The sequence below is a fragment of the Tigriopus californicus genome, chromosome 7, assembly GCF_007210705.1.
Source record: "Tigriopus californicus strain San Diego chromosome 7, Tcal_SD_v2.1, whole genome shotgun sequence".
NCBI classification, from domain to species: Eukaryota; Metazoa; Arthropoda; class Copepoda; order Harpacticoida; family Harpacticidae; genus Tigriopus; species Tigriopus californicus.
The window spans coordinates 6200389-6220550 of NC_081446.1; the positions used below are offsets into that span (position 1 = coordinate 6200389).

At 43.8% G+C, this 20162-nt stretch overlaps 3 protein-coding genes across 3 annotated transcripts in view; 2 read left to right on the top strand and 1 right to left on the bottom strand.

Moving 5' to 3' along the window:
* Positions 1 to 965: 965 nt before the first annotated feature.
* LOC131884013 (luc7-like protein 3) lies at positions 966 to 3278 on the top strand. Its single transcript, XM_059231640.1, has 2 exons — positions 966 to 2548; positions 2634 to 3278. Exon 1 carries the CDS (start codon positions 1350 to 1352, stop codon positions 2505 to 2507), a length of 1158 nt encoding a protein of 385 aa, XP_059087623.1. The 5' UTR covers positions 966 to 1349; the 3' UTR covers positions 2508 to 2548; positions 2634 to 3278.
* The window catches only part of LOC131884011 (pantothenate kinase 1-like), a 33104-nt gene continuing 15932 nt past the window's right edge, over positions 2991 to 20162 (top strand). The window contains exon 1 of the mRNA XM_059231638.1: positions 2991 to 3090. Within this exon, the coding sequence (XP_059087621.1) occupies positions 3082 to 3090 (9 nt within the window). The 5' untranslated portion in view covers positions 2991 to 3081. The remainder of the gene's footprint in view (positions 3091 to 20162) is intronic.
* LOC131884008 (transient receptor potential channel pyrexia-like) lies at positions 3190 to 13063 on the bottom strand. The gene is made up of 6 exons (XM_059231632.1): positions 10998 to 13063; positions 9814 to 10649; positions 5875 to 6004; positions 4573 to 5767; positions 4134 to 4381; positions 3190 to 4019 (listed from the first exon to the last, which is right to left on the bottom strand). The coding sequence occupies exons 1-6, from the start codon at positions 11786 to 11788 to the stop codon at positions 3311 to 3313; spliced, it is 3909 nt and encodes a 1302-aa protein (XP_059087615.1). The 5' UTR covers positions 11789 to 13063; the 3' UTR covers positions 3190 to 3310.

A 20162-nucleotide genomic window follows, 5' to 3' on the forward strand; every position in this document is an offset into this window, starting at 1 on the left:
GATTTCTTGAAGGTTAATTTCTTAACTTCGCTTTTCACTTTTAAACAAGAGGCAAGTCCTAATGTCTCTACCCTCTCAGAGATGGCAAAGAGGATTTTTAAAAAAATATGGATACCTCAATATCATATCCTCATTGTATAAAAAACCTTATTGCATATTCCGCAGGGCTTAAGTTGTCTCCACTCACATGGTTTCCTCTATGAATTGACTTGCATCTGGTCCAACAACCTTTTTACGTTAGTTTCTGACTTGCCAATGTTTAGTTGCGTACTTTAGCTGGTTAATCTAAATTCATTACTAAATGAACCCATTCATTGGGACCAAGCCTCAGCAGGCCTTCGTATGCCGTAGAGTGAGTGTTCGAGGAATCTGCTGACAGCCCACCCGATAGCCCGTTCAACATAAACAATGAATCGAATCCGGTTCGGCTGGCCACTCCGTGGCTGGATAGGCTAGTCCCAAATTCTATTATGGTTTTGATTCCATTAAACATCTCCGTGTTCATTTTTAAATTGAAAATCATATGAAGCAGAGCCTTCTTTCCCGCAAAAATCAACCCTTTTTACATTTGGCCATACAACCGAATACGTTAGAAACACCCTTACTTGATCAGGGACGCTAATTAAGCCAAAGTCCACAGCTGGACAGGACAGCCTCTACTTGGTAACCACCTCTATTTACATCTAAATGACACATCAATGTCCCAAGAAACCCATCAAACTTACTACTAACACCAAGTTCAACATTTGGTCGCAAATCATCTCAATCTAGAGGCACATCCATTTCATTCTGACTCTTTGACCAACCAATACTGGCTAGCCTGAGCCTTTTTTTCCATCCAGCTTGATCCATTCCAGTTCCATTGTGTGGTCTGCACACACCTTCTGCTCTACCCTGAAGCGCTGCCAGCTAGCTCCTAAGAAGGCCAAAAAATTCCAAACTGACCATTTTGGAAAGTCCATGCACAAAAAACTGACTGGCCTGCCACACTTCATCATCATTAAAGTCATTTTGCAATTTTGGTGAATTCAAACATTTTACCGGGCATTGATTCCAAAGCGTAATTTCACATCTGAGGTTTAGACACGGGCCTCCCTCCGGCCAATTTATATGATGGCCGAGCCAACTGGGCGATAAAACTGGCTGGCCTCTCAATGATTACTGGCTATCTCTGTTCTCGAATCTGGCTTTCATGGGGGCAACTGGGCTGGCAGCGCTGGCGCACCCTGTGTTGTCTGACTGATTGAGTGTGAACCAATCCCGTCTCCCCTTGTTCTGTGTGAGTGTTACGAGGTCTTCAACGTCTCTGAGAGCCTTGATTGAGCGAGACCGCCGTGGTCAGTGCCAAGATGGCCACGGCTCAGTTGGCGTCCATGTTGGACGAGCTCATGGGTCGGAATCGGAACGACGCGGATGCTAAGGAATTACTCTGGTCGGACGGGGACGTGTGCAAATACTACCTGGTGGACTTCTGCCCGCATGAGCTCTTCACCAACACCAAGGCCGATTTGGGCCCGTGTGCCAAGATCCACGACGACGAGCTCAAGAGCAAGTTTCAGGCCGAGAAGGAGTCCTCGTTCAAAAAGGCCCAGCACATCGAGGAATTCATCCGTTTCTGTCAGCGGATGTTGGTGGACCTCCAGAACCGCATCAAGAAGGCCAAGGAGCGCTTGCTGCTCACCCAAAACGAGGATGGCATCCCCTACAACCTGAGCGGCCCGCAGAAGGAGATGGCCGATCAGATCAGCTTGCTCAGCCAAAAGATCACGGCCTTGGTCGAGGAGGCCGAGAAAGAAGGCTGTCAAGGTAACGTGGAGCAAGCCCAAGGACTCTTGAAGCTCTCGGACCAACTGAAAGAAGAGCGCGATCAACTCAAGCGCGCCCTTATTCCCAATTACAAAGAGGAGTACGCCAACCACCAAAAGTCCATGGAGGTGTGCGACACTTGCGGAGCCTTTCTCATTGTGGGTGACGCCCAACAACGCATCGATGACCATCTCATGGGCAAGCAACATTTGGGCTATTCCCGACTCAAGGCTTCCCTTGACCGGATCACGGAGGAGCGGCAAAAGTTCCGCGAGGAACGCGACCGCGAGCTGAAAGAGCGGCGATTACAACGGGACAAGGAAGTAGACGAGCGACGGCGGAACCGTGATAGTCAAAGTAGTGGGCGTTCCTCGGGTCGTCGCGATCGAGACCGGGAACGGGATCACCGTCGGAATGGTGGAAGTCGGGATCGGTCTCGGCCCCGGTCTAGCTCGAAGAAGCGGAAAAGTCGAAGTCGAAGCCGCGACCGAAATCCTAAGCGAAGAAGTCGTTCGGGCGAGCGAGGAGGCCGGGACCACCGCAATCGAAGTGATCGTGACCGGGATCGAACCCGGCGACGATCCAAAGAGCGTCGACGGCGTTCCAGTCGCTCTCGTAGTAAGGATAGGAAAGGCCGACGTCGGTCGAGGAGCCGCGATCGATCGAGCAAATCATCATCCCGGACCAATGACAAGGAGTAGGACCACGTTTTCTCGAATCGGAATCTTCTGCGTCTCTTGAGGTACCTTGATTTTCAAATTATTAAAAAGCAGTGCTAGTAGCCCTCTCGCCACTCGTGTCATACTCATTGTGTGAATCATTTGTAGCTTGCCAATCATCTTAAAACAGACAGTGTTCCGGCTCTTTTCGGCCGCCATGCCACAACAACCACTTTGAAGGTATTCGAGAATTACGCTATGACCTTGTTGTATACGATGTTTTTTTTCGCTCCTGGGCACCCACCTATCACCCCATTGAATCCCCCCAGCAACTCGAGCCGAATCTTCCACTTCCGCCCACACACCTCCTGGGTGACTGGCTCTTGTGGATGATCTTCCAACTATTTAACTATTTTCACAAGTAAGTGCCTGTCATTTGCTGCAATGCTTTTCACAGCTCACACTAGTCTAGCCGAACCCACCCATCTATCTACCCAACAACAATTGGATGGTTAACTATCCCAGGTCCTAGGCCAGGCAGCAGAGCATCGAAGACACCACTGAGCAGAAAGCCATCCATGAGTCGGCACACCTTCCTAGCTTCAAAACGCAGCTAATGACCCAAGTAAGTGCGAATTCGTGGTCGTGGTAGAAATTGCTCTCTTAAGACTAAGAGGTTTGAATGAATGAGCGTTTCTTTCGTTCTGATTGGGTTGCTCCGATATCGGTGTGGGAAGCAATCTTTGCGTTGATTTCATTCTGCAAAAACAAATTTCAAGTGCTAAAGAATAAACACATGTCATGCATAACCTACATCTTATAGCCAATACTTCGAAAGCTAGAAGCTATGTGTTGTCATTGCTGTTATTCCCACTGTCGGCATTGCTGTGAACGCCGCGAATTTTGCGAATCCCTTCTAGGAACGCTTGGGACTCGCGGCGCTTCATTAAATTGGTTCTTTTTAATTTCTTGTCCACCAATCGCCCCGGAAGGCTTGATCCACTGCCTCGGCGATCGCTTTCACTGAGAAGCCTTTGCTCAATTTCGTTGTTCACGGTGGTTTTGACATCATCTGTTGATATGGAAACAGCCAAACTCGTTAGCGTCTTTACGATCCCCTCGAGAGAGGCCTTTCTCTTCAAAGGAAAAGGGAGGATTGGGTTGGGGGATTTGGGAGTGGTAGGGGAAGTTGAAGGTTGGCTTGTCAATGGGCTTTTGATTGGTTGTTTAAACGACCGTCTTGACAAACGCGAGACCCGTCGAAATATATCCGTCCGACCCTTCCCACTCGATCTATCGAAGGCGTCGGCCAGAAGAGACATTTGATGTGAAATCGTCAACATGGAAGAGTTCAGCTCCTCCTGGTTCAATTTGATCTCCTCGTTGTCATTGATGAGGCATCTAATTTGCGTCTTGAGGTCATTAACTTGGTCCAGTTTCTCTTCGATCATCGTTGAATCGCCATGAACATTGAACGATTTTTCACGATAAACGGATGTCATTCTTTGTCTGGCGGCATATCGGCTGAAGGGACGCCTCTTTCTGGACCTGTGCCTGAAATAACAAGGTCCGACATGATTTTTTTTTGTCCTCTCCCACTTTCATTGGCGATTAAGTGATCAGTATTAGACGACACCGCGCGGTATTTCTTTTCTTTTCTTTTCGAACCTTGTGGAAACAAGCCAGTGAACACTCTCGGTGATGTCTCGGGGTAGCCTGTCCTCTCTCAAATCATTGGGTCTAACTGTAAAGGTCCAGCTGTATCCATAAGGGACCACCAAAGCCTCATGGTGGAGAGCAGCCAGGAATCTCAAGGGCATAAAATGAAGGAGGCGAGAGAACAGCATGCTCTCAATGTGAGATATGAGTTCAGTTTGTCGTACGAGTCGATCCAAACCAGCAGATTTTTGAAGGCCCTATGAGAAAATGAGATCAGAGGTGTTTTGTTATTTCTACTCGGCAAGCGCGTTCGTTGTGCATAGAGCATCCAATTCTGGCCTCCATTCACTCCTTTTGTTCGCAAAAGTAATGATCGGATAGAGCATCGTTCGCATGCACTCGTAATGTCCAAACAAAAGATTGTATGCATCTAACTGAATTTGAGTACCTGTATATCACTGACGGCTAGACCGACCAAAAGGTTCATCAGGATGATGCTGACCAAGACCACAAAGATCATGATCATAACGTGGCCCGTCACGTCGAAGAGAGCGTCTCCATTCTCATAAATGAAATTTTCGTACTCGATTTCTCCTGCCATCATTACCAACGTCTTGACAATGGCTGCCGGTGGATTCACATTGAAGCTCTGGTAATTGGGAAACAAAACGCAAAAACTCAAGGCAAATGCCACGAGCAGACAGAAGTAGGCGGCCAAGAATTTGGCAAAGTTTTTGGCCACGGTGGTGAACATTTGAACATAGATCCCAAACGTGGGTAGTCGCCCGATCATCAACATGAGCTCGCCCCAGACCAAGAACACGCCTACGGCGGCAGCATGATGTTGCCAGCGTCCAACGAGAGCCACGTGATCCTTGAGGCTGGGCAAGGGATTGGTGTGGAAGCTGATAAGTATGACATTGATGATGATTCCCAGCTGGACCCAGTTCTCCCAATTGTAAAAGTACTGCTTCTGTGAGTGCATGAGCTGGAAGATCTCTTTGCCCAACAAGATCATCGTGGACAAAAGCAAGAGCACCCAAACGACAAGTGTAACCCAAGAGAGCAAGCAGAATTCCTGATACGGCTCGAAGCAGTCTCCACTGATGGATTCCCACTTTGGAATCCGCTCAATCTTGGAGAAATTCGTCTCGTTCACTGGGTACTTGCAGTTATCTTTCAAGGTGCACTGGCCCGTGTACACACTCAACACAAAGGCTGTGTGAATGAAAGTGAAAAGGAGATGAAAGATCAGGGAAACGAAGAAGAACTTCCGAACTTTCAGCCATTTCAGATGCAAAAAGCTCTCGCACAGCGGGTGCTTCAGCAGGTGGTTGTGTCCAATCTCGATGAAGTTGATAAACATAGAGCTCTCGCCTTTGGATTGGTTCGGGATGAGCACCCGAAAATCTAGCTTCAGCTCACAATCCACATCGTTGATGTCATGTTCAGCCAAGGTGATGGCGTGATCAAGCATGTCCTCGAACTTGGGCAGGACATTGGGGATTTTTCTGACAATCATGGACAAGGCTGAGGCGCCGCCATTGGTTCGAGCCGTGATATCTGCGCCATAGGCCAACAACATGTTCGCGCAATAAGAGTACTCGTTCAAAGCGGCAATATGGAGAGGTGAATAGCCGAACCTGCAAACGGAACGAACAACATGGGGAGTGATGTCAAGACGCTCTATCGCGATTGACGTTCCATCCCTGAAAAAACCTGACCATTTCTTTTTTGCGTGATTACTCACCGGTCCTTGTGATTAACGTCAGCGCCTCCGTCCAGAAATAACCTGACGCATTCGTATGAACGTGATCCTTTGACGATGGCACTGTGCAGGGGCGTCCGACAATCGTGGTCCTCACTATTTGGATTGGCTCCTAGAAGAAACCAAGAAAAGAACATTTTATCTTCTTCTATTGAGAGTCCACTTCTCTCGAGCTCGGCTATTTGATGATGACCAAATCATTAGGATGGGAGTTGGAATGCTTCTGGGATACCAGAGCTTGGGCGTGACGAGATTGCCGAGAAAACCCCATGAATTATGTCACCCACAACATGTGTCCATGAGGTGCCTTTGGCCTAGTTTGGGTCTCAATTGACATTCTGGATTTCTAGATATGCATTCGCGATGGTCTAAATACTGGAAGAAATGGGCGGATATAGGTGTTGGGTCAAGATTATTTGGGCGAGTTCATGTTTGACTTGGCCTGTCCCGTCAACAGATACTTGGACTGGGAAATGATTGTCCCCAATTACCTTAAAAGAAAGTTATCGTTACCCACTATCTCGTTACTCGGGTCTGGGTTTTTTTTTTACCCAAAAGACGTCTCGTCTCACAATATCCTGGCCAATACAGATTTTATTTCATAGCTAGAATCGAATTTTTGAGATAGCGACTACTGACGCGTATACACCCTCTCCTACTCAATTAAGATGTCGTGATACTCGTCGATCTGTCACTTTCATATTCAAAGAATCTCGAGAGGTGAAAAATGAACCAGAAGCTCGTACTTATGTACTACTTGACTAGAGCTCTATAGAGTCGCTCAGTTGACGGATATTAGCACCCACGGTACTTTTGATAAGTCCGTTCGTTGACTTTCAGGTCAGGAAAAAAGGAGCTCAGAATCATGATCCAGAATAAAAGGCATCATTGTTCTTGAACAACGATCTCGAGCTTTGAAATGGAAAACTTTGACAACCTGACGAACAATTGAGTAGCTTCAGGTTTCGAGGCGAGCTCTTTTTTAAGTAGAACAGCGAACAGATGCATCCATCGCCTAATGCATGTAGGAAATGATTGGCCCATTAGACAGGAATCCCAAGATCGTCGTGGTTGTTCCATTCAATCTTCTTGAGCTAACACAATGAGGTTGACTTTTTCGTTCATTCGTCTTTGGATGTGAATAAACTACGGCAAGGTAATCAGGGGCGTTTCAGGCGAGGGTGTTTTATCTCTTTTAGATATCTCATCGGAATACGACATACGGGGGACAATTCGCCTCGCTAATTAATGCAGGTACTCAAGACGACTTCGTACTCCCGTCAGACCTAAATTTTCCGCCTGACGAGCTGCTGTTTGAATACTGATGATGGCATGAAAATCGCAAAGATGGATGAAAATAACCGGGTGTCGCAATGTGCGTACTGTTCGTACGTATGTACTCTGTACTATGTGAGGAGATACGTCTCGTTTGCATTTTCCACGCTGATACTTGGTACCAATTCAAACCTACTGGCTCTCTTTGTGTGTATGTTTGAATGGGCTATTGGGAGGACACTGAAAAATGTGCATTTGGAATGGGACCACAACGCTTCGTATTGTCCACGGAAATGTCATTGAAATTCAGTTGTCGATTGTCAAACTCCCGCTGATCGCCATAAAGGGGTTGCCCAAATAAACCTCAAAGGAAGCAAAAACGACCGCCGACTTTTTCCACCTACATCTTAGCCGAGGAGTCTCCAATATGCTCTATCCAGGTTTTGTTTGATCAGCCAAGGAAGGAATTTAAGACGAGGCATATGTCATGTAAGCAAGTACAATAACACGAAAAAGTCTGACGAATGCTGCTTTTCCGTGCTGTTTCTAGCCTCAGATGATTTTATTTGTCTCAAATAGGAATTCTTTCGACTGAAAATGCTCAAGGTGACGTAACAAGTTTTTGGACTTTATGTTTGTATACTGGAAAGCAACAAAGATGTCTCATTTACAACACACTGATCAACGCTGAGTGACACCGTGTCTTGTGGGCCAAGCTCAATGTTGTCTAAATTCTGTAACTTCCGTAGTAAACAAAGAGAGTGAGGTACTTTTTCCTCCTCCTTCGAATCCCAGCTTATCAATGTTGAGCATGACAGTCCGAGTAAAAGCAAGTTACTCTGCGTTTTTCTGGTGAAACGCTTTTCGATTTAAGAGAAGGCTAGCTAGCTTCGTTTCTTTTGGAGAATAGAGCAAGGAAATGGCACTGTACTGTACATCAATTTGGATTAATTGTTACATTCATTGCAGTTGCTGCTGTTTCAAAGCATCAAGTCTTGGCAGTTTCATTTCCTCTTACATTCGTCGGAAGAGGAAGCTTTAAGAAGCATTTCAATGTAAGAAATTTAATCAAGGGGGCGATGCTGAATCTTATTTGGCTTTATTTTCTCTTCGTGTCTTGAAGGCAAAAAACATTACTCTGATAAACTGCACGGTCGACTTTGATTATCTTTTCGTCATTTTCACAACGGTATTAGTGGCTGCCATGGCGGCACTAGCATTCAACTCCAAAGGACATGGAGATTCTCCATCAGCCTCTTGTTGTCATTAATGAAAATGACTTGAAAGGAAAACGAAACTCAATCTGGATGAGGATGCGGCATCATTAGTTAGTCTGATGCTGGAATAAATGGCTTTGGCCTCCCTTTCTCTTTCAAATTTAAACATAAGAAGGATAGGATTTCCCAAGGATAATCAAAGACTCGCCGTTCCCAACAAACTTCCCACTCCATCCCACAAATATGAACATCAATTCTCCTTGGAGTTCATCCTGGTGGCTATCTGGCTCCCTACTTGCTTACCTACCTACCTCCATCAATGCTGTCTGTACATACAGAAGCGTCTAATGTGTAGATTTCTAGGCGTTTAAATAGGGGAATGCCTCGGGGAAAAATGGAGGGGGGGGGCGGCTGCATTTATCACTCAACTCTCTTCTTCAACGACTTGTTTCCACGTTTCCTCCAGCTCAGTTCTTGCTTTCTTGTCTGTGCTAGATTTGGAAATGGCCAAACTAGTACTCGAGGCTTGGCCCGAAAATGCCTCGTTGTCGATCGCATATTCAATGATTAAGCGACGAAATTTGACAAATGTAACTTAACTCGCACTCTAAAGTCTGGTCAGTTCTCAGTGAGTAGTGAGTACTGGTCAGAGGCTGATTCCACAATAAAAGTTTGAAACGAGATGGATGGCACCCATTGGGAACTAGTCTCGAGGGTGCCGCAATTTCATTTGCAGCTAGTTGTTCCAATTTTGTTGGCGTGTGCTGTAGCAGAGACGAGGTTTTCCTCTCATGTAATGCAAGGATTATCATTAAGCTAAGAACGTGGCTTGAAAAGTGTAGGATAAAAAGCCCGAAGTGGGATTTAACAGTGTTCGTTGAGCGCTGCTCGAATCCCCAGTAGCTTTTTCTCCACTTCTTGCAATCTTACGTACTTCGTCTTCTTCTTCTTCTTCGAGTTCGTCGTCGTCGTCGTTATCGGTGGGTCCAGTAGCTTGAACTGTCGCCGTTCCCGCCTTTTTCCTGTCGCTTGTATAAACACCGATGAAAGGCAGCAAAAAATGAAAAGATATGCAATGACTTTGCTAGGCTTATGAAGATTTGAGGGAAAGAAACATTACTTCGATTTTCTGGCCCGTCAAATGCCAAAAGGTGTACTGAAGAACTCCTAGTATGTACTACGTACAGCACAATGTACAGTATGTATGTACGTACATACGTACGTACGTACCTATTATTGAGGTGGTAGTTCTTGCTCTCTGGATCTACGTCCGTCTACTGTACAGTAGCCGTTCTCAATGGGCTGCTAGTAGTCCCTTGTTGTTTTGAGGAGGGCGACAAAAAGCATGTTTCTCGCATTCATTTGTATCGAATTGCACGGGAATGCTCTTTCATTATACAGCAAATCAAGCCCAATTTGTTCGACTCACCAGATTTGAGGAGAAGTTCAAGAGTTTCTGGCGATTGAGCCAGGGCAGCCAGATGGAGAGCCGATTGACCACGAGCATTGCGAGCATCAATATTGGCGCCCCCTTTCACGAGAAATTGTGCGGACTCCGTGTTCCCATCTTGGGCCGCCAAATGAAGGGCTGTCATCTTCATGGAGCCCATTAGAACTTCCAGACAAGCGCCATGATCAATCAATAACTTTACGCATTCTTCATAACCCATGGAGGCTGCGGTGTGAAGCGGAGTTTCACTGAACAATTGAACGCTATTCGGAATGGCTCCAAGTTCCAAAAGGGCTTGAACATTCTCAATATTATTAGCGCGAACCGCACAATGCAAGGCACTGGCTCCCGATTCATGGAGACCTGCATTAATATTGGCTCCGTGTTGCAGCAAAAGCCGCAGCCCTTCGGAGCTCTCTGCCACGGCTGCACAGAATAACGGGGTAGCCAGATGGTGCTTATCAAAGCCATCCACTTTGGCCCCGCCCTTTAGTAATGTTCTCATGACGTCGAGATTGCCGTTAATAGCCGCCAAATGTAAGCAAGAGCGTCCTAAGGAGTCAGAAACATTGGGACTGGCACCTCGATCAAGCAGATTGACGGTGATGGCCCAGGATCCTCGCCAAACGGCCAAAAGGAGCAGAGGTCCGGCTCTTTGCATGAGCATGCCATGAGAGTATTTGACGAAATCCACGGCACTGTCAACCTCTATGGCTTGTAGGAGTTCTTCCCGGTTGAACTCCTCGAGGACTTGGCTCCGAAGTGAAATACTAATTTCTTGCTCATCCCAAAGAGTTTTGCTGGAGGACTCCCGTCTGAAAGAGAGATGGAAGAAAAACAATGACTTGACAAGAACCCTCTCGGTTCCCTGCCTTCCATGCTTTGAAGATCAATATCGGATCAATAGAAGTGGAAGTTTAAAGATCACCTATGAGCACCATTGCAGCCGTCAGCACCCGGTTCGTTGAATTGATCTATGTACGCATGGGGTGCAGAGAATATGAGCCATCAAATTCTGGTCTAGGACAAACGTACCCACAAAGGTAATCGAATCCTGTGTTTGCCGAACAATAGTTGTCATGGTTCATTATAGTGCATGCAAGGTCGAGCATGACGTCTCATCAACTCATAAAACAATGGTCGCATGCTTTAAATCAGCTCACCTGCTGCCTTGTGTATGAGGATGACCGACATCGAACCCCGTGTGAGTGAGTCCCAGTTCTTCACAATCACTCATCGATTCCTCCGAGCTAATACTCGGCCTTCGTTGGTTCTTATGGTGCTGAACCGTGCCATTGGGCCATGCTCGTCGAGAATGGTCGAGCTTCACAGCCTCGATGTCATAATTGAGGTTCCCAGGGGCCACACCGTTCGTGTTGGTCGAGCTACCATTCACCTCGGGACTGAACAGGGTGTGTCGTTGGCGTTTGTTCTTGGTCTTGTCACTGGCACTTTTCTTGCGAAGAATCACCATTCGGGCATCTTCATCCCCGCCACTCAGCGTGAGATGGCGTTTTCGCGACAGGAATTTCGTAGACCTCCTCATGATGCCCTGAGACAGTGGGCGGTGAGGTACTGATCTTCTCTCGAGGAGAGGCTGGATTCTTTCGTTATTCATGAGTAGGATAGAGTTCTCAGCATCGCTATTGTCTGCACTTTGAGTGCGGCTACTGGGAGCCGCAGAACTGCTCAAAGACGAGCCGTCGTCGTCGCTTAAGTTGGCCAATCCGTTGGTATGAAACTGAATCCGACCGTGTCGTTCCTCGGCTGTGTTCAAGATGGGTGGTCCATGAGTGGAACTCCCGACAGTCGAAAGATTACTGGAGCTGCCATTGTTATTGTTGTTGCTGTTAGCACTGCCAGCATTAGTGTTGTTGTGATTACTATTTCCACTATTGGGACTTGTTGCGAAGCGAATGTTGGAATTTTGGCGGCTATAAATCGCGGCTGACATTTTCGCGTGGCGATCAAGATGAGTATCTACCACTTTCTTTGCGCCTCTTCTTGCTTTTCAGTCACTCGTTAGTCGACGGCACCACGTTTATTCGATCTCAACGAGTCTGAAAGAGTGATTCCCTAAATGGGCTAATGTTTGTCACAGAAAGGATGAGTCGTGCCATGGACGTGATCTTGAAACTCGGCCGGAGCGCGATTCCGAGGATTTTTTCCTCTTGTTTTGTTTCGTCTTGGGTGTGGATGGAAGAGCGATTCATTCATCCAGATCTGAGTCCTCGATCGATTCGATGGAGAGTCGCCATTAGCTTCATTGCACTTTTCACCTCTCGCCAGGCGTTGGAATGAGATGCAAGTTCACATATTTACTTTATGGCACTCCAACCTACCTAATGACGTGATTTTTCTCACACTTCCTTGCTAGCAATCAAGTCCACTTGTATATACATTCCAAGTCTTCATGTCGAAAAAATGGCTTGTTTCTTTCGCCTCGGATCCACCCATGGACGGAGGGGACGATCCGGACCAGGCGTGAAAGATACTTCTGGTGGTCCGTAGGGAGTAATTGGAAAAACGAAATGCGACTGAATCTCTCATTTACTCACAATCGCATATTCGTATATTCTGCTGTTTGGAGGGAGCAACGAAAAGAGCGGTGGAGCATATGGATGCGTGCTTTTTCAAATAACAAGCACATAAAATCCATTCAATTTTGTGTGAGTGCCTAAGTGATAAGAGGCGCTCGGTGGAGACGCCGACGACACTTGAGAAATTGGCTGGTGTCGAAGTTGATGGCCCCACTCTGCGTTCAAGATGTCCCTTTCAAGCATGGACAGAATTTGAAAGTGGTATCAATTGTCTTGTTTCCAGACAAGATTGGATTCGAAGAGTCGTCCTGAAGCCAGTTAGCGACGTGACACTCGACCGTACTTGAACGAATATAATGAAGATAATGCTTCTTCCTTTTGTCCGGGTTTCATTCTTCTTTGCATCTCCTACGAAGAGCAAGTCTTCTTCCTCTTCTTAATCATCATTATCATCACCATCATTATCATCCAATACTTGGAAAAAGACCGCCATCGGAGAAACGAGATCTTGGTAAAAATATCGACGGAATCTATCCTCAATACTATATTCACTTCTCCCTGTTTTCCTCTGATCTTCAACATTCCAAATCACTTGGATGGCATGATTTAGCCCATTTTTTTTCTCTTGCCAATTTTAATTGTCTTCTTTAAAGGTCTTCAAGTTGCGAATCACCACAAGAAGTTGAAGTTCAGGCACGTAAAACCCGACAAACACTGTCTTGATTGCGTTGCTTCGTTGTTGCTACTGCAAATTTACCTTAACATTTCGCCAATTGTGAATAGATTGCACCCACAGCACTTCAAATGGATGACTGTGCATGAGGAAAACACACACCAACTGGCTTTGTAGCTGATCTCCTCGATGATGCCACTTGGTGGATGTGTCGTCGAAAACTTGCCGGATCTCACCTTTCTACCGGCCAACCGCCATTGGCTCTGCGAAACACGGTTTGATGCTTGCTTCGCAACAACCTCGGCATTTCGCGGGCTTTGCCGAATCAAGTTCTAAAAATCTTATTTTTTTGCCAGTAGAGGTGAATCATCATTTCAAGCTTAATAGTCAATATGGATAGAAACAAGAGTACAGCGGGAAATGGGACTTCAAAGTGGAGCAAGGTGATAAATGAAGTTCCAGCTGCTGCCTCTTTCGCATCCTGTGTGTATGTATTGTGCTTGTTTTCGAAGTAAGTGCCAGCCACCTAGCTATTATCACATGCTAATAATAAAAGAAGAGTTTCATCCTCATTCACAATTACCGAGGCAGTTATGCCCCCATGAATCTGTCCTTCTACCCTCTCGTTCTTCCAAGTTTGTCATGTTTTTGAAGGAGGCAGCATCCGGTAAAAAGGTGATCGAGCTTTATGTCCCATCTAAACTGAGAGATCAAGCTCTGTCTTCTCTGTTTTATGAAATTCACAGAACACCCAGATAGGTCTTGTCGCGGATGATTCAACAATAGGATTTAACACCTTGTATTGCAAAAAGCCCGGAGTAGCATACCCCATGTGAGAAAGAAAGAATTTAGTCATCGGCTCGAACACCTAGAATTGAAGTATGCAACCGGAAGAAAGGCTAAAAACAAATGCACTCAAGAAATCTGTGGAGTCATCAATTGTAACTTAAAAAATACAAGGTTATCATATTGTCGCGTAATGTAACTGGATGAGAATCAAAATGTATTTGGATCGACTTTCACAGCAAGAAATGAAAGTGGTCAATTATGAACCACAAAACTTTGTTTTTATCAGCTAGCTAATTTATCACAGTTTTGTTTGTTATATCCGAAAAATAGAGTGATTTGGCTCATCAACATCGTGCCAAGCTAAATATCGTATTTTTCCCTATACTTCTGTAATATTCTGAAGTTGTAGAGTACATTTTATACAGCCACTAATCGAACTATTACAAACGAATAACTCGAGGATATTATACGTAAACTTACTAAGCAGAAATTTTATTGGTTCCAGACTCTGTCGGGTGACAAATGCATCATGTGAATAAGAGACCAGTCATTAAATAGTGTCCCATGTCATCAAATCTCGGGATCTTACGAACAACATGTCCAACTTTTTCACTTTCACATCCCCAAAGATGTCGCAGACCAAGGCTGTGATGAATGAAAAGTGGAACTTAATGATGCAAGATGGTAAAAGGGGAAATAAGTATAAAACAGGCATACTCGTGAGAAATGCAAAAAGAGTGGCAAATTGGTTTTTCTTAAGTCGCAACAAATACCATTCAATAAAGGGGCTATAATTTTCTCATAATACAGTCGTTTTATCAGAATAGTAAAGAAACCATTGAAATGAGCAAATTCAATAATGTGTTGCTGTTTATCAACTTGCCTCTTGGTCCTAGTGTTTAGCCATCTTCGTTTTCTCGGACCGTCCTTCCTTTCTTTGGTCAGACTCTGAGCTCATGTCGTACATGTGTGCATGCACCTTGATTAGAGGGAAGAGAGGGAAGCTAGTACATCGAACCGGGAGGTCCAATCTAGAAAGTTGCCAATTTGCCAAACCGTTTCTGAGGTAAAAGTTACCAAAATGGGTTGGTTTGGTTGCTTGCTTGGAGGTGATGCATGCCTGGTTTGTCCAAAAATTAGTTTTTTAAAGATCTCCTGGTTTATAGGGTCCATCTCTTCGGGCAATTTCAGTGAATAGGATTTTGATTACGATATGGCAAGAAAGATCCTCGTAAAATGACGCAAAGTTCCTTTTAGATGATCAGATTTCCCGAATAATTCTTTTTACCGAAAAGGATCTCGAAATCGCGAGTTTGAAGGTATCCATTGGACGAATAGAAGGACGAACTCCAGCAGCATTGACTTCATCATCCAAAGTTCAGTAGCACATTCCCGAGTAGGAAAATCCCTGTCAGGATGATTGTACCTTGAGCATGTACTACATACCTGAGTAGGATTTCTTTCTATTCCCCTTCAGTCAGATGCTTGCTTCGTTTCGAATTTCCAGGATTGTCAGGATCGTGAGGGACGTGTTGATATGAGACTCAAAATGCAATGCTTAACACTCCTGATGACCTACAAATTTGAGCAATTGGCTTGACCTTAATAGAAAACGAGGTTTCAACATTGTTTGTCTCTCGTTCCAAGAAAGAGGAGTGGCCATAAAAATGAGCAAAAAACGCTTTAGCACTCAGTTGGGAAATTATCGCGAAACTCTCTCTCTCTCTCTCTCTCTATCATCCAGAAAGTATTTGTTAGGAGGAACGTTAACTTCAAATACGAATCCCATGTAACAAAGAATTGGTAGTTTCACTTCTCTCCTTGCTTGTGATCGTATCACCTTTACCCTAGGACTTCCTCCATGTGATCAAGAGATAGTTGATTATCAATTGTGAATGCTCACGAAGGCCTTTAATGAAATTCAGGTCCATTGGCACTTGAAAATTCGACGTTTCATTGGTGAAATTGGTATTCACCAAGATTCAGTGTAACAATTATTTCAGAGAAAATGAGTGACTACGTTTTTCCCCCTCCTCTTATTACGCACACGTCAGACTGTAAATATTTCTGAGTTGGCAACATGTTTGAGGATCTGTCAGGTCTGAGTAAGGATTTCTCTTGTACGTATATGCATGCTGATGCTGATGATGATAATGATAATGGCAAGAAACGAGTCAGTACATTGCCAATTGTAATCAATGTCACTTTATTTAAGAACTAAAGGGACGAAAGGTCACAATTTTGCCCTATTGTTGCCAAGTACATATGAATGTACTCATGAACGAAACCAGGCAAATACCAACAGTCTAAATGAAACGGAAAAAATGCAAAATATGCGACATTTCTTTGTGTCTGGATTCTAATCTTTTGTTTTGCTCTTAAAAAAAACCTGGTATTGCTTAAGAAGGGTTAAAGAATAGAACATACCTCTGAAACTTCATTAAACTGAGATCAAATAGCATCTGAAATGAGCACAATGGAAATCTCATTCATTTAACATAGGAAATAACTTTTACAATGGCGCTATTTATTCGAGTAAGATAAAGTGAACGTCCCCATAATGCATTCGTTGACTTACGACCTCGCGTAGCCACTAAATATGATGTGCGGTCATTTCTAAGCGCTATCTCTCGGCAACTCGTGAGCTGTTACTAGTGAATAAAGTAACCTGACACTCCATCTTAGAGGCATGCAAATCATTTCCAGAAGGCAAATTGCCCTCATAGGACAACCATGGGCATATTGGAAGAAGATATGATAAAGATCAACCCCTCATCAATCATCATAAAGCCATAAGAGACTCCTTTTAGTCCGCCTCTCGATCTGTGGGATCTGATGCGCCGAAAATTCGGAACTTGCCTCGAGTCTTACCATACTTGAAGGAATTTCAGGACTGACAACTACGAGGACTTGTCCAATGCTCAATCCCCATGCACTTACTTCAGTCTCTACCTACGTCCAGTGTCCTTCCTTTGCCGGGCAAGATCCTGCCAAAATGGAATGTTCAGTGAGAAAGACCATTGAGCAAGATAGTCCGGGCGATATGTCGCTGCAAATTATGCATTGAAATCAAATTGAGCTTGAAAAGGGCTCCTGGAGTTCTGAAATGTGCCTGCCTCTCCAGCGATAAAGTCAAATGGACTCTACAGTGTACCTCGGTGTTAACCCCCAAAGCAAGTGGAATGCGCAGAAATCTATGCTGAGTACGATTAGGTTTTAATGATGGAGTCTGGATGAATTAAGTTGCCGTTTTTGCATTTTTCTCCCTACCTCCGAAGTCCTTGACGAGAGCATTGGATCGTTACGTTGTTGGTAACAATTCAAACGCAATAAACCATTAATCGAGAGTGATGGTTCGTGCTTGCTTTGTCACTTCATGTATCACGAGAGGCTGAATTGTCACCCTGTCTAAGCATCAAGCCCAAGGAGGTGGGTAATTAGTCGATCAAATAGTTTTTCACGGTTAGATCTGGCTACGATGTTGATTGGCCTCTATTGAGAGACTTTTCAATAAAGGAACGCCTCTGGATATTTTTCGCACCCTCTTGGTTGAAACGTTCTTGGGGGGTACAATGTTTAGGAACTGGATTTACCTGGTAACTCAAGCATTCATCCAATCTTAATGTATCTGTGAGTTGGAAAGCTATTGACAAGGACGTACGATCATTGTTGGTGGTCAAAAAAACACAATTTGATTCTTGATGTTGGCTAAGATATGGTGGCAGAGATAGATATGCACCAAGCTGCTTCGTTCAGGGGGTCTGTACCGTCTGTACATACCTATCTAATCAGATCGAACGCTGCTTCCATTGGAGCGAACATCTTCAATAAATATCACGTTCGCCAAGATGGGCAGACGGACTTTCAGACATGTGTCAACTACTTCTCGAACGTAATTTATATCAATTAGAAATGATTTCAATTCAATTGTAATTCAATACAATTACTTCGATTTCATTTGCAACTATTTACCAATACAAAAACTATGATTTCAAATACAATCAATTATGATTACTATAATTTCAAATGGCAGAGTATAGGCCACTCAAAAACACATTGTATACAAAAGAACAAAATAGAAAGATATACACACACGTTCCAATTTGGGCTTGATCCGAGGTGTAATACTGTCAAAAGCGAATGTGCATAATGTTACTGACCAAGAACGTTGATAACCCTGGAATATGATATTGATGAAGTAAAAGAATAAAAGTGAAATTGACGGATCACTTTTGTATTTTCAAAAATTAACACTTATGTCATCTATGAATATCAAATAATAATTAGATTACAAGTATTCAAGGTACCTAAGGATCAACTTGGCTTAGGCTTGAAATATTTTTTTGTACAATTCTTTAATCGAGCTCCAATCCAGGGATAATATAAAAACATCAGTATGAAAAATAACTGTGTCCTAATGATGTGAAAATATGTCGCAATAAACACACTTAATATCCATCGTCCCTAACAAAATTTGTTTTGGAGCGGAAACAAATGCCACAAATTCTGACCAAAGAAAATTACGAAAACTATTTTTTGAAGAAGTTGCATTCCGGAAATTTTTGGTAGCTCGGATTTTTTTTCTTTACCGATGCCTGTTGAGGATTTCCCTTATAAACAAAAATGACTGTACGAGAAAGTATTACAGTAATTTGAATTACCACCTTGTCAATGATTTGATCTCATTTTTATGATGTTTTTTGGACGACTCTAGAGGTCCGATGTTTTATCTTGAAAATTCTCAAGCCTATAATTGACATTGTTTCGTTTATGCATGAACCACTGTTGGTTCCTGGCCTGACCAAACAGGGACAAGTTGGCCCTAGATCAGTTGGTTAAGTGTTCTGAACAAACTCTGAAAACATACTCTATGTACAAGTCTTCTGATTTAAGTGTATTCATTACATTTAGGAATGGGATGGGGGGCTAAAGAAAGTAGCGTTGTGATTGAAAGCGTCTTTGATTGGTTAAAATGTTTTCGGCCGCCATTCTGGTTCTGAAAATAATAACCAATACAAAAATAGATTTCAACGTTCTGTTGAAATTGAGTATATACAAAGTATATGAAAAGTGGAAATGTTCGAGCCAATGTTCGAGGAAATGGCAGAGTCAAATCTATTTCCGTGATATTTCATTACATTAACCAAAGACCTCTGGACAGAGATGGATTGTAATTTTTTGAGTTTACGAAAAGCCCAACTAATACGAAGGAAAATGTGTTTGATGGAATAAAACTTAATCATTTTCCCCCACTACAGTCGCCGTCCAGTGATGATCCCGTCCTTGCATAATCATGTGGTCAGTAGTCCATGGTTCGGTTCCTGGTATTGAGATCACAAGAATGGAAAATAGAAGAAGCAACTGGAAGAAACCAAATTCTAAAATTAAACGTTACACGGAGTAGATGATTAGAGGTACTGTGCCAACTCAGAATCGCATATTGAAACCTTTGTATGTCAGATATAAAAACCTGTTTGATGTTAACCTATCTACTCACTAAACTTGATTGGCCTTGCGGCCCTCGTCGCGTCACAATCTTCAAAAGCTTTGGAAGTTCAGAGCGTCTCTACTACTAAATATCTGAAGAAAAAACATGGGGTATATGACGAGAATATGCACTTCAGGTTATTCTGGGCTTCCTTACCGCTACTGGGCATGAAATTCCCAAACGTGCAAAATGAAAGATTTATGATTCCTATTGAACTTTGTGTTCTATCTTCTCTGATCCATCAACGAATGAATGTTGGGGGATCTGGCTAGCCCTTGAATACAGGGTTGATCAAAATTTTGTGGTCAAAAACCTGCCCAAGTCTGATTTAAAACCTACTATAGGATCACTGCCGATGTATTCCTTGTTGCTATTAGAGGGAAGTAAATTGAACAATAAAGGAGCCCAAGAAAGAAGAGACGAGGAATTCATTGCTCATTAGCATAAATTTTCATGGACCTCAATGTTGAAAATGACTGAAAATGGGCCCAGATTATAGTGCCATCAAGGAATAATATCGGTCCGACAAGTCCGATCAGCGTTTGAACCTGGAGACTTTTGGATCTGTGCGGACATCGCTTGAAAATTGGGTGGGATCGTTTATCATATTGCTCAATGCATCAACCCTTTATTTGGGAAACGGCCTGAGCCAAATCATGCTTGACCTTACCTTTTAGAGTTCAAAGGAGATAAATGAATAGCTATTGAGAACACTGCTTTGACACAGATTCATGGGCTATGTGAGTTTGGCACGTTTTACTTCTTGCATATGTCTTAGATCCTACTATGGGCTTCTGTAATCAACATTGTCTCCTTTTATTGTAATATATTATATACA